At 44.7% G+C, this 13,686-nt stretch overlaps 5 protein-coding genes across 5 annotated transcripts; 2 read left to right on the top strand and 3 right to left on the bottom strand.

Moving 5' to 3' along the window:
* The first annotated feature begins 961 nt into the window (after nt 1–961).
* Nucleotides 962–2,246, top strand: V1508DRAFT_130409 (uncharacterized protein). The gene is made up of 2 exons (XM_066935955.1): nt 962–1,295; nt 1,350–2,246. The coding sequence occupies exons 1-2, from the start codon at nt 1,280–1,282 to the stop codon at nt 2,195–2,197; spliced, it is 864 nt and encodes a 287-aa protein (XP_066795769.1). The 5' UTR covers nt 962–1,279; the 3' UTR covers nt 2,198–2,246.
* An 85-nt stretch (nt 2,247–2,331) lies between these two features.
* On the bottom strand, nt 2,332–6,161 carry V1508DRAFT_386558 (tRNA synthetases class I-domain-containing protein). The gene is made up of 6 exons (XM_066937817.1): nt 6,015–6,161; nt 5,817–5,862; nt 5,716–5,763; nt 5,603–5,661; nt 5,445–5,550; nt 2,332–5,388 (listed from the first exon to the last, which is right to left on the bottom strand). Exons 2-6 carry the CDS (start codon nt 5,827–5,829, stop codon nt 2,471–2,473), a joined length of 3,144 nt encoding a protein of 1,047 aa, XP_066795768.1. The 5' UTR covers nt 5,830–5,862; nt 6,015–6,161; the 3' UTR covers nt 2,332–2,470.
* A 235-nt stretch (nt 6,162–6,396) lies between these two features.
* On the bottom strand, nt 6,397–7,548 carry V1508DRAFT_354793 (kinase-like domain-containing protein; the record flags this gene model as incomplete). The annotated part of the gene is made up of 4 exons (XM_066936931.1): nt 6,397–7,011; nt 7,063–7,173; nt 7,222–7,457; nt 7,524–7,548. The coding sequence occupies 4 exons, from the start codon at nt 7,546–7,548 to the stop codon at nt 6,397–6,399; spliced, it is 987 nt and encodes a 328-aa protein (XP_066795767.1).
* A 368-nt stretch (nt 7,549–7,916) lies between these two features.
* On the top strand, nt 7,917–11,362 carry V1508DRAFT_439517 (muts domain V-domain-containing protein; the record flags this gene model as incomplete). Its single annotated transcript, XM_066942221.1, has 15 exons — nt 7,917–8,220; nt 8,279–8,368; nt 8,418–8,641; nt 8,701–8,816; nt 8,867–8,991; nt 9,050–9,297; nt 9,346–9,423; nt 9,485–9,544; nt 9,605–9,956; nt 10,005–10,101; nt 10,153–10,242; nt 10,293–10,705; nt 10,754–10,958; nt 11,018–11,056; nt 11,110–11,362. The coding sequence occupies exons 1-15, from the start codon at nt 7,941–7,943 to the stop codon at nt 11,360–11,362; spliced, it is 2,670 nt and encodes an 889-aa protein (XP_066795766.1). The 5' UTR covers nt 7,917–7,940.
* Nucleotides 11,157–13,527, bottom strand: V1508DRAFT_447564 (Sas10 C-terminal domain-containing protein; the record flags this gene model as incomplete). The annotated part of the gene is made up of 4 exons (XM_066942451.1): nt 11,157–12,785; nt 12,840–13,287; nt 13,337–13,393; nt 13,446–13,527. The coding sequence occupies 4 exons, from the start codon at nt 13,525–13,527 to the stop codon at nt 11,477–11,479; spliced, it is 1,896 nt and encodes a 631-aa protein (XP_066795765.1). The 3' UTR covers nt 11,157–11,476.
* Nucleotides 13,528–13,686: the final 159 nt, after the last annotated feature.

Here is a 13,686-nt window from a genome sequence, read left to right as displayed (position 1 = left end):
ATACATTTCTCTCCAATCTGATTGTTCTGCTGCCAGCCTCTATTTAGGCCTGTCGCATATTATTCTATGCCATTTGTAATCTGATTCGCAAGATTACTATTCGGTATCCTGGCTGTTCTGTGCGACGCTGCTGTGATCCACCGAGCTCATCGGCACCATCGCACAAGCTCAAGCTCAAGCTCACATAACGCGTGTTCATTTATATACCTTCTCTGTCACTGCTTCTTGTGCTTGTTCCGTCCTTACTGCTGCTCTGCCACTTTTCTTCTACATCCTTGCTACCTCACTCTCCCTTGTCAACCAAAAATGGGCTTTAGGCGTACTCCTCTCACTGGCTCGACTATCAAAATCACTGCAGATGATGTCCGCAAGTACGATCAGGAAAAACGCGAGCTCTCCGCATCCTCGCCCTCGTCGGCATCTTTGTCCTACCCTTCCTACTCTTCTTACTCAGGCTCCGGCTCAGGCTCAGGCTCCGGCTCCGGCTCCCCAACTTCTAGTCGAGGAAGCGCATATAAGCCTTCCGAGTTTTATCCTCTCGGCCGCTCAAACCGCTAAGAATAATGAAGCTATCGCAGAGATAGAGAACAAGGTTGTGGAATCCGGTCACTTGCTATGCATATCTAGGACATATAAATACTAAATTAGAGGGTATCTGCAGTGTATCTTCACCATCGTGATTATATTTTTTTACAAGTTTGTCATTGCGCACTTCTAGTGGCCGGTGGAATATTACGATATTTCTTGGCCGGGGCGAGTTAGAACGTATTTGCGACTTATGTTTTGCGGAATTGCTTGTATATATATTACCTTCGCCAGTAATGGCTTGAAGGACGAGTTACCCTGTATTATAGCTTGATGCATCTAATTATCAGAACTGCTGTATGTTGCACTTTGCTGGGCGTTGGAATGTATAACCGATAATTTCTAGATTCTCCGATAGTTACACTGTCAGCGATCCTGTTCTTTGTGACAATCAACAATAATCGTCTCAAGGATTTGCGAATCTGCAATTGAACATCAGAACGCTTGACCACGAATTGTAATGAAAATCATACTTGTATTAATAAACGGCGAGGGCGATTCTTAGACGGGACGATGAACTAGGCATCCCTAACCCCGGTATGTAGGAATTCGCCGCGGGATTGAACAGCCCATAAAATTGAATAGCCAATACGCATTTATCAACGCGGTTTATACTGCTTGCATAGCGTTCTGTTGCATTATTTACATATGAGCATATTCTTTATATAACATGAAAGCAGTTTGATCTTCTACAATGGATATCACGGACTGTAAGTACCCTTCGTCATAAATCATGCCGCTATCTACTAACACTTGCACAATAGTTACAAATTCCGTATCTCCTGTCCAATTGCAAGATCCGACCCTATCAACTGCGAGCCATCTATCACTCACAGCGTCTCTCTCATCCTTACCACAAGCAATTCCGATACACCACCACCATCATCTCTCTCCTGACAAGGCTCATCACTCTATTGATCACCAACTGCAGCAACTCCAACAACAACAAGAACAAGACGAAGCATGTAGCCAACATCATCAGCATCACGCAGATATTCATCCAGACCTAGAAGATCACGAGTCGGCAATCCTCCTCGCGTCTGATGAACCACTAGACCTATCCCAAACCTTCCCCTCCAAAGACGCGCTTCTGCTCCACCTAAACCGCTACGCCACACTGGCAGGCTTCAGACTATCGCGGACATCCTCCCGCCCCGAGCATATCCGGATCCAATGCTGGAAACGGTCCAAGACGTCAAAATATACGCGCACTGACGACCCTCGCAAACGAAGGGCAAGTTTCGGGACAACTAGATCGACAGATTGTCCGTTTTATTTGAATTGCTGGCACAACAAGAAGTCCGGATGCTGGTACATCAAGTCTTCGAATGTGCTACATAACCATGGATTTGCTCAGGATTTGATTTCGAAAAAGTCGCTTACGAATGAGGAGAAGAATTTGTTGCGCGACCTGAGCTATGCTGGCTCGGACTTGACAAGGAGTATACCCGTGAAGATTATTAATGCAAAGAGGCGCGAACGTGGGATACCGGATGTGGACCCTAAGCTTGTGTCGAATACGTTGACGAGGTTTAGGCAGCAGCGGAATGAGCTCGTCGACCATGACGAGTCACAGCAGCATCGTCCCCTGCCGCCTCAGCAACTGCAATGAAGCAATCGGGTTTTGGAATTGCCGGCCGGTAAAAGGGGGGAAAAGGGGGGGGGGGGTCGCGTTATTTTGGATTGGGAAATTTTATGGAGTCTTTGTATTTACTGGCGTTATTTGAACTTGTAAGAGCACACAGTCAGCCAACAGTGGTATTCGTCTGATTTAATTTTACGTGTGACTATAGTGTACATATTTATTACAACACGTAAACAATACCTAATACGACATAGAAAATAGCCTTTATAAATTCGGCATATCTAATTTATCATCTGCAGTCTAAACTCTGAGCTTCTCGAAATTTTGAATCATGCTTTTCAAGGTCTCAATCTCGGCCGCAAAGGTTTCCAATCTCAATTGGTTAGCCTCCTGGGCCTCTTTCTTCGCCTTGCTAGCATAATCCTTGCTCGACATGATCTTCTCCAGGCCAGCCTTGCTCTGAACAGCTTTATTAAGCTTCTGTTCTGCACGCTTGATTTCAGCATCAACATCAACTTGGCCTTTCAGCATGACACCTACGGTGACGTCCTTCGAAATAACCAAAACACCGGTTCCCTCGGGCAGTGCCTCATTTGCCAGAATAACATCAATAGAGTCATATGACTTGATCAACGCGCTAATACTGCTAGTCTGGGTCTCTATCGTAGTTTTATCGGCCGCGAAGCTGCACTGGACGTATATTTTGCCGCCCTTGAGAATGTTGTACTGAGAAAACAGCGACCGCGCGCCCTTCACGACTGAGAAAACCAAGTCGTATGCAGCGGCTGCCTCCGCGTCATCGAGATCCGTTCGGTACGTAGGATAACTCGCCTTAACGATCGTTTGCGTCGTGTCGCCCTCACGACGGGGCAGTCGCTGCCATAGCTCCTCCGTGATGAACGGCATGAACGGATGAATAAGCTTAAGCGCGCCATCCAGACAAGTGTACAACGTGCTTTTCGCCGACGCCTGCTCCTCTGGCGTACCTTCCAAAATCAACGACTTAGAGTTCTCAATGTAAACATCGCAGAGTTCGTAGAGCCAGAAATTATAAATCGTCGATGTCGCCGTAAAGAAATCACGTTTCTCGAGCGACTCGTTTGTGAGCCTCGCGGCTTCGCTGAGTCTGTACAAAATCCACTTCTCGACAAGCGATTCCTTACCGGTAACATTGATCTTCGAAGGCGGAATGTAACCATCTCCAAGACGTAGCAAAGCAAACTTCGTGGCCTGGTATATCTTGTTACAGAACTTTCGGTAGCCCTCAACACGGAGAATGTCCAAGTTGATATCACGACCACCGGTAGTGTAAGCGCAGAGAGCGAACCGCATGGCATCAGTGCCGCACTCCGGAATACCATTCGGAAAACTGAGCGTCTGGCCGGCCTCGGCCTTCTCTATCTCTCGCGGATCCAAGTTACCTTCCCGCAACCTTGTGTGGAGTTTCTCGAGCGAAATACCTGTCGTGACGTCGAGCGGATCGATAACGTTACCGAGTGATTTGGACATCTTTCTGCCCTGGGCATCACGGACGAGCGAGTGCAGGTAAATCTCCTTGAACGGAACTGAACCAGTCAACTTGAGTCCGAGCATAGCCATACGAGCAACCCAGAAGAACATGATATCCCACCCAGTTTCGAGCATTGACATAGGATAAAAGTCCTTCAAGTCCTTCGACGCAAGATTGGGCCATCCAAGGGTAGAGAACGGCCACAGACCAGCCGAGAACCACGTATCCAAAACATCCTCATCCCACTCAAGACTAAAAGACTTGCCCGGGAACTTGGCCTCAGCCTTCTTCCTAGCATCCTCTTCGTTCTCTGCTGCAACCCACCACTTGGCCTCTATAGCATCCTGCTGATCTTCGAGACCCTCTATTCTAACAAAGTAGGCCGGGCATCTGTGACCCCACCAGAGCTGACGGGAGACACACCAGTCCTGGATATTTTCCATCCAGTAGAAGTAATCCGCCTCAAAGATCTTAGGCTCCAAGATCATCTCACCGGTCTTGACAGCATTAAGCGCGGCATCACCCATAGCCTTCTGTCTGACCCACCATTGTGGCTTCATGACCGGCTCGATGACATCGTTCGACTTCGCACACAATGGAACCGTCATCTCATTGTCCTTAGATTCTATGAAGAGGCCGAGCTCGTTAAGCTCCTCGATGACAAGCTTTCGCGCATCGAAACGCTTGAGGCCGGCGTACTTGCCACAGCTCTCGTTCAACGTACCGTCGTCGTTCATAATGTTCACAAACTCGAGATTATGGCGCTTACCGGTAGCATAATCGTTTGGGTCATGAGCAGGAGTGATCTTCACAGCTCCGGTTCCAAACTCCATATCAACGGCCTCGCTGTCGGTGATGATCGGAAGCTTCCGGTCAACGAACGGGTGAACAACGAATTTTCCATGCAAGTGGTGGTATCGCGGATCATCAGGGTGGACGGCGACAGCAGTGTCACCAAACATGGTCTCCGGACGAGTGGTAGCAACAATAAGCTTTTCATCAGAACCTTCGACCGGATAGGCAAACGACGTAATGACACCAAACTCAACCGCCTCATCGTATCCGGGGACGTTCAGCATGGTTCTGCCCTTGATGTCCTTGTTTTCGACCTCCAAGTTGGAAAGAGTGGTGTTAAGGGCAACACACCAATTGACAAGTCGATTGTCACGGTAGAGGATACCCTCCTCGAACAACTGAATGAAAGTCTTGCGGACAGCAGCCGACAGATTCTCATCCATCGTGAAGGCCTCGCGAGTCCAATCATAGGAAGCACCCAATCGCTTGGACTGATTCTTGATTCGACTATGGTACTCGTCCTTCCACTCCCAGACTAAATCGACGAACTTCTCACGCCCTAGATCGTGTCGGGTCTGCTTCTTCTTTTTCCACAGCATCTTCTCGACGACAGACTGAGTACTGATACCAGCGTGATCGAAGCCAGGCAAGTATAGTACGGTCTTGCCGCGCATACGCTCCCACCGAATTAAAGCGTCCTGAATGGAAACAGTCAAGGCGTGTCCAATATGAAGGGCACCGGTTATATTTGGTGGTGGTGCAGGAATTGTGAAAAGACCCTCAGGCTTGACTTTGCCATCCTCGGTGAGCTCTGGCTTGAAGAATCCCTCCTTTTCCCACCATTCGTACCACGCCGATTCAACGACCTGAGGATTATAGGATTTCAGAGCCGGAAGTTCCAGATCTTGAAGAACTGATTCGCACGTTAGTATTACGGCCATGAACTATCCCCAATATAGAGACACTTACTTTTCTTCTCGCCAGAAGGAGTTAACTCTTTATATTCGGGTGTCGCAGCCTGCTCCTTAGTGGGCTTCTTCTCCGCCTTTTCCGACTTCTCCTTTACCGTTTGCTTCTGTTCATTCTTAGCAATAATTCTCGGTCATATTCTCTCGGTGCTACCATACCTTATTTTGCTTGGCTAAGAATTTAGCCATCTTCTCCTCCTTCTTTCGCTCCTTTTCGACTAGATACAATGGTTAGTCCTACTTCATGGCACAACCAACCGCAGGCTACATACGCTCCTTATCAGACTTCTGCCTGGGAATCTCGACAGCGACAGGGACTTCTAACATGTAATTAATTAGATGCTTTCAATGTCACCCACTTGACAACGCATACCAGCGGTAGCCATTGCGCGAATAAACGAATATCGTAAAATTAAATTCTATTAGCACTGTCAGTGATGAAATAATTTTCGACTAACATCTCCTAAACTCCGGTGATTCATATGAATTGGCCCCAATTTGCCTCCGTCAGGTGCCACATTTGAAGCAAAAACACAAGTCCACCGGTATAATATCACAAAAAGAAACTTACAAAATGATTAGTGGTAGCCAAGCTTCCCAATCGTCCAATTGAACACAGACGGCTGTACCGCAGGGAAAATAGTCTAGGCAGCGACGTCGTGAAAAATTCCTCCACAAGTCAGACTGCGTGAGTGATGGGCTGTATATTATTGCGGAGAATGACTATTTTTTTGAGAGTTTGTCTCACATTTTTCTGTTGCCATTACATGTGTGGCTGGTAACACAAAACCCTTCAAAATTACTACAAATTTACAGCATTCTTTATCTACTTCTATCAAACTATTTACTATTATGAAGCTCATACAAGTCACTACAATTTAACATGAAAATACAGCGAATTCATCCACATTGCAAGCTAAACAAGATACCTGTAATACAAATGCACACACAAATCAGGACGAATCGGACTTCTGACGCTGCAACGCCAACTTCTTCTCCTCATGCTCCTTTCGAACAGGTGCAAAGTAATCATGCTCCATAGCCTCTTTAGCTGTTAAGCGCTCCTGGTGGTCATATCGCAGTAATTTGTCCAGGAAGTCCAGCGCCTCCGGAGAAATGTATTTTTGATTGTCCGTGTTCACAAATCGCTGCCAAGGTTTCCTGGCAAATCTTCCAATCAACTCATCATACTGCGGATCTAATTCAATATCGTACTTTTCTAAATAGGAATTAAGAGAGTCTGTGCCGAGAACACGAGCGATCTTCACCAACTGGTCAGTATTTGAGTTCCCATGGAAAAACGGCTCCTTTCGGAATATCATCGAAGCGAACATTGCTCCCAGAGACCACATATCAAGAGAGTAATCATACTCTTGGAAATCAACGAGAAGTTCGGGACCCTTGAAATACCGCGATGCAACCCGCACGTTATACTCCTGTCCCGCGTGGTAAAACTCAGCCAAACCCCAATCAATTAGTCTGAGAGATCGTTTCTCATGGTCAATCATCACATTGTGAGGCTTCACGTCCCTGTGCATGATTCCCTTTGAATGACAAAAATCCAAAGCCTGATTCAATGATTAGTTACGCAATTTATCATGTCCCTCCATAAGCCATACCACCAACAACTCATATATGTAGTAACGTATGTCATAGTCTGTGAATCGCGGATAAAGGATTCGGAAATCAACATTGTTGACATATTCAAAAATAAGAGAAGGAGTCCGACTCTAGATTCCCCGTCAGCTAGTCATAGATTTAGACGACTTAGTCCCTACCTGTGCGTCTCTAACAATATCGTACAGGTGAATGACATTGGGTCCACCAGCCAGGTTTTGCAAGATCTTGACTTCTCTCTTTATTTTCTTCTTTTTCACTGGCTTTAACACTTTGATAATACACTTTTGCTGATTTCCAATATTCACTCCCTCAAAAACTTCAGAGTATTTTCCTCGGCCCACTTTCTTTACGATTTCATAGTTTTCTATCTCGCCCCATTGTATTTGATACGAATCTATAAAATCAGATTAGGCATATCCTTAATATCAACTCCAAGAGCATTTTGGATTTGTGCACTAACCATAATCTGAGTACGCAGCGGGCATGCGAGCATTCACATACGAATATGTTCGCGCGATTGATGTTTGGTGCGATGCCATTTCAATCAAGTAAGAATCGGCAGAAATTGCAGTGGCAAAATCAGTGGCTATAGCTAGATGACTTGACTCCTCTGAGTCCCTAAAACTAGCAGTGGATCAGTAAACTTGACCAATATGCTGGTGACCCCAACTCCAGCGCTTGATGGTTGGTTGCAGACAGCTGGAATATGCACTTGGCAGCGTGACGTTAATGCACCAGTTGCGCCGCTACATTATTTTAGTGCTCAACTATGCAAACAGCGGCTGCACCAATGTGCGGCTCAAACGCGCGCGTAAATTTGTTATAGGATTGGTCCTTGTAAACAAATCGTTACTATGGATATTGTGGAGATTACAAGATGAATAGCTCATACATCATGGAAGATCACGAGAATAGTACAGTACGCGGTGATAGTCCTTTGGAAACTATTGAGGAAAACGATGAAGGCGCTACTGCTATAGAAGATGATACATCCTCAGTCGAGAATAACGTCATTCTGGCGATTAATTATAAAGCATCATGCTTAGGATTGGCCCATTTCAATTGCTCAGAAGGGACGCTTTACGTTGTAGAAGACATGTCGGCTAATGCGGCACTAGTGGAAAAGTATCATACTAATTGGAGTATTATCGAGACTTGTAAGTGACGGGAATTTGTGTTGAATCAGCGAGACCATGCTTACGGGTACTCTTGCAGTGATCTTTCAGATTAAGCCGACGATTGTATTACTGCCTGCTAGAATAGAGGAATCTATTGAAGAAATCTTGAAAGCGAAGAGTGACGAAGGTATCCAATATATCTCTGTGCTTCGTCTTTTAGACTTACTTTTGTGCAGGCTTCCGTGTTGAGATCAGGCCGTCAAACGAATTTTCGCATACAGCAGCTATAAACAGGATTCTCTCATTGAAACTGGGCCGTGTGCAGGATGATTTAGCAATGCAGTTTGTAACGCCTGATGATAATATCGACGACATGGCCTTGCCAGCCGGTGCGAGATTGGCTTCGAAATCTGCATTTCTAGATTTGTCATCTAGAATAAATTTAGAGAAAGAAATATCGGTGAGTCATTTCAGATGATTAAATGATTAATTAATAAAATGGGACTAAAGTAGCTGTAGATTGGCTGCGCAGGTGCAGTGATTTCATTTTCTCAAAAACTAATGGCCTTAGAGGATGGTCTCGTCAATCACAACGACGCCCCTCTCAGGATCAACGAAATTGAAACCTTTAAAATGTACGAGTCAGAAATCTAGTCTGTTGGAAGTGATTGCTGATTTAGAGCAGGAATGAGATCATGTTTGTGAATAGCGATACTATTTGCTCGTTGCAAATATTTGAGGATGAAAGTCATCCAAACTTCCATATGCATGGCAATGCAAACAGGCACAAAGAGGGCTTGAGCTTATTCGGTAGGGCAACTGTTCTGTACTCCTAAATTCTGTAACATATTGCTCACGATCTTTCGAGGAATACTCAACTCTACTGTGACACCATTTGGTCATCAGCTATTGAAGTCATGGTTTCTGCGTCCACCTCTGTCGTTGCCCGTTATAACCGAGAGACATAGCGCTGTCAGTCTGTTTGTAAGGCAGGATAATCTCCATATTACCTATGCATTGAAATCGTCATTGAAAAAAATAAAGAACATTCCTAGGCTTCTCACCAACTTGAACATGGGGAAGGCAACTCTGGGTGACTGGAAAGCTATTCTTGATGTAGGTCAACCTAATTCCAATCGGAATGGCGTCTACTGAAGATGTTAGTTTGCTTTCGGGTGTTTAAAAATCCGAGCTGCGATTAGCGAAATTGTAGATGCGCATAATATCAACGTCGTTTACGAGGTGACGTTCTTTCTTCATCAGCTAACTAATTAACTAATCGCGGTTTTTAATATTCCTACAGATCCTGAACGCATTCGATCAAGTTGCTCTGAAGGAAGTGTGTGAGCTTACTAGTAATGTGGTATTCATATTTATGGTGCTTCTCTGTTCCTAGTTCAGGCTGGTGCTAATGACTATTTAGATCGATTTCGATATGTCAAGGATTGACAACAGAGTTGTAGTCAAGCCAACTGTTGATCAAGAATTAGATGAGCTGAAGAGAAGATTTGACGGCATAGAAGACCTTCTGTCAGAGGTGGCTAGGCGGATTGCAATTGATTTGCCGAAAATTTATTCCGATCGTATTAATGCGATTTACTTTCCTCAATTGGGATACTTGATTTTGGTTGCTTTGGATGAAGCAACCGGAGATCCTTGCTGTATTGGCGAGGATTGGGACTATCAGTTCCGATCCGATACATATGCTTATTTCAAGTCACCAGAAGTCCGCGAGTTAGATCAGACCTTCGGTGATATGTACGGAATGATCTGCGGTATGATATGCTGCTGTGTAGAGAAGTCGTCGCCTCTGATAGTTTTAGATCGAGAAATCGAAATAGTCCATGCACTTCAAGTTGATATATTGAAATACTCTGAGTTACTGACTACGTGTTGCAAATGGACTGCTGAGCTTGACTGGTTGATTATTATCTTGCTTACATCATAAACGGTATATCTAACTCTTACAAGTCTACTCTCTTTCGCCGAAGCCGCTCAGTTATATCACTACACCAGACCAATTATGACTGCCGATAATATTATTGAGATCAAGAAAGGACGGTACGTACGCTAGTCTGCATTTACAGCTCGCTCTCTGACTAATTGAATAGACATCCGTTGTACGAGTTATCTGTTCCATCATTCGTAGATAATGATACTTACTTGCATGGGGGAAATTCTGAGGAGGACGATGAGATTTTAATGGAGGAATCCGACAGCGATGAGGAACGAGGGCCAAGTGCGTTATTGCTCACTGGTGCAAACTATTCAGGGAAATCAGTTTACTTGAAGCAAGTTGCTTTGATCACTTATATGGCGCATATCGGAAGCTTTGTACCTGCAGAGTTTGCCAAAATTGGTATTACTGACAAGATACTAACAAGAGTAATGACACGCGAAACTGTCTCGAAAGAACAGAGTGCTTTTATGGTTGATCTACAGCAGGTGTGTTTGGCGCTCCAGCTTTGCACTAATCGAAGTTTATTCATAATAGATGAATTTGGTAAAGGAACAGAGTCTACTGGTAGGTATAAGATAGGTTAACCACTGTCACCAAGTTAATGACTTTCAGATGGAGCTGGACTTTTTGGTAGTTTATTAGAGTACTTACTTTCTCCGGAATTCCAACGGCCCAAAGTACTTGCTTCGACGCATTATCACGAGCTCTTTGAAAATGATACGCTGCATGAATTGCAGGGATTGAAGTTCATGCATATGCAGGTCCTAATATGTGACGATGTACCTGAGATAGAGGACAAAATCACTTATCTCTACAGGTTCTTCGGGATGTTGATTATAATAGCTGTCAATGACGTTGCTAACGCTTCTATGATAGGCTCTTACCAGGGAGATCGACTTCTAGCTTCGGAATATGGTGGTTTTGCTAGATTACCCAATGTGCATCCGGATGCTAATTATTGTTAATAGCTGCGCTGCTCTAAATGGCGTTCCAGAAGACATTACAGCCCGAGCTGAAGAGCTTAGCAAGATACTGGCAAAAGGGGAAGATCTAGTGACTGTGTGCAGCAAGATGACAGATGAAGAAGTAAAGTCTCTGGAACACGCTGAGCTTGTTGCCAGAAGATTCTTAAAAGAAGAATTTGTGGTCGACTTCAGCAGTTCCAGCCAAAAGAAACTTACGGCGCGTGCCAAATTGAAGAGAATACTTTACAGTAATTGAGAGAAACAATGACAATTGCTAATTTGCTTTGTTAGCTATAGCAGAGGTTGTGATTTAATTAATGTTGTTGTTAGTGAGACTATGGTACAGTAAACGTTATTTCTAGACACAAAACTACTTGAATTTTATACTCCTGGATATGTTCTTCTTAATACCTGTCTTTTCGCCACTATACGGACCGTCTGGCACTTTATAGACCTGCTTCATTGATGCCAATTTCTTCTTTGCCTTCTCATATTTCTTACGCTTCTTCACACGAGGATTTCTATTATCCCTATTTCGTTTCGGTGTAAGGCCCTTGTTTTTTAGGATTTGATAATTAACCGCGCGTTTTCCGTCCTCACCAATTGTCTCTTCAAACTCTTTGAGCTTACCCTCACTTGCAGCCTTCTTAGCAGCTCCAAGTAATTCTTGTCTCTCTGCCCTCTTCCGGTCTCGCGAGGACTTGACCATATCATAATAGTCATCCTCAGAGCCGTCGTTCGCTGCCTCCTTGCCGACACTTGTGATCATATAATTATCGTCATAATGGTCGGATGCCTCATCAAGGTAATCCTCGTCACCCTCAACCGCCTTAGATTGACCCCGCTGCTCAGCCAACAGATTAAGTCTGTTCTGGCGTTCCTTATCTCGCTCCCGATATGGTAGATCCATGTCACCGGAAAATCGTTCCTTGCGCATTTGTGACTTCTGGTCAATCTTTGAAGTATAAAATCGTAAGCTTTTTCGCTTTATCATCTTGTCAGCTAAATCTGTATCGTCCAGCATAGTGGCATCAACGAAGTCATTCACTGTGGATGTCTTCAATGCAGTCAATTTCTTCTTTTTCGATAAAGGTACAGCTTTCAAGACGTCTAGGTCAAGGTCAAGAAGATCGGAGTTAAGACTAGCTGTTCTGTCTGGCCGTTTCCTCTTTGCTGATTGACTGGCAGTATCAGAGGCCAAGGCACCATTTTGAAGCTTATCATGTCTGTCCTCCTCATCCTCAGGCTCAAAAATAGACGCTTCCATTTCCTTATCATTCTCCTCGTCCGAATAAACAAGGCGAGGAGGTGAGTCTGTAGCATCTCCAAGGGACTCCGAGTCAGGTAGCTGGGACAGAGTTTTCCAATACCGTCGCAATACCAGCAAATGATTCATCATCTTGATATCTCGCAGATCGTCCTCGTCGTAAGTTTTATCGCAATATAGCGTGAAATATGCACATATGCATGCAAGATAACCGGAGAGAGCGACAAACTTGACCGATGTCTTCTCTGAACCTTCCTGTGATTCCTTTAACGCGTCATAGACGTTTACAAGCTCCGAGTATTCCTTCGCCAGAGGGAAGATTTCGGGGTTTTGTGATCGCAGCAGCTTTATCTTCTCAGGTTGCGAAAGCTTGGATATATCTTGCTTGGGAATGACTTCCTTTATAGATTTCCTATTTATTCTATAGTTAGCAAGAGGTGTAGCGGTTTACTGTCGGTGGACTTACGTAAATTCCTCGTCATCCAGAGTTTCACCGACTTTCATTTCATCTTCGAAGTCATCCAAGAAATCACTGGTACTCATCTCCGCCAAGCTCTTCTGTTGGATTTTAATAGCTGTTTCCTCCTCTTCTTTTGCGTCCTCATCGTCCTCAATCTCATCAGCATCATAGTAGGCACGAGCTGATTTACCCCAGCCAGAGAGCTCGTCCTCTTCAACGTATTTTTCGCGAAGATTTCTCCACTCTTCGTCATCATCATCTTCCACCTCGGCGGCAATGTTACTAGATCTTCTTGAAACCTTTTTTGCCCTTGCCGAAGACTTTGATGGCTCACCTTCCTGTGCACTTTCTTCCCCTTCCTCTGCATCTAGGCCATCCTCTACATTGTTCGCTTCGTTCTCAGAATCATCGGCTTCACGAATACCTAATACTTCCTCGTCACTTGCTTCCACGTCTAACATCGACAGTCAGCATTCTTCTAATACATCACTCAGAAGTCCTACCTTGATATCTAGGGTCGCTATTGTCATTCAGTAAGATCCTTTCTCGCTGGTCATGAACTAATGACGTTAGCCAACTTCTTCTGCTTCAAACCGTTGCAGATCCGCTTACATGCGTCGATTTCATCAGGATCCATATCTCCGAGCCTATTCACAGTCATTTGGCTATTTCTCAACTTCTTTCTTCCAGCCATTTTGGTTGTCACTAACCAAAGGTAGACCTCTGTACTGTGAATAATTTGTGCCAAAATTTTTGTGAGCCGCACGAGTCTGTACGATGAAATGTCGCTGTGCACGTCTGTGTTTGTGTGCCATTGTGTGCAGTGGATATGCAGCTTTAAATACCTATACTT

Source organism: Lipomyces doorenjongii (assembly GCF_038497915.1).
Source record: "Lipomyces doorenjongii strain NRRL Y-27504 unplaced genomic scaffold V1508scaffold_25, whole genome shotgun sequence".
NCBI classification, from domain to species: Eukaryota; Fungi; Ascomycota; class Lipomycetes; order Lipomycetales; family Lipomycetaceae; genus Lipomyces; species Lipomyces doorenjongii.
The sequence above is the reverse complement of the archived record's forward strand: the minus strand, read 5'-3'. Positions and strand labels throughout refer to the sequence as shown.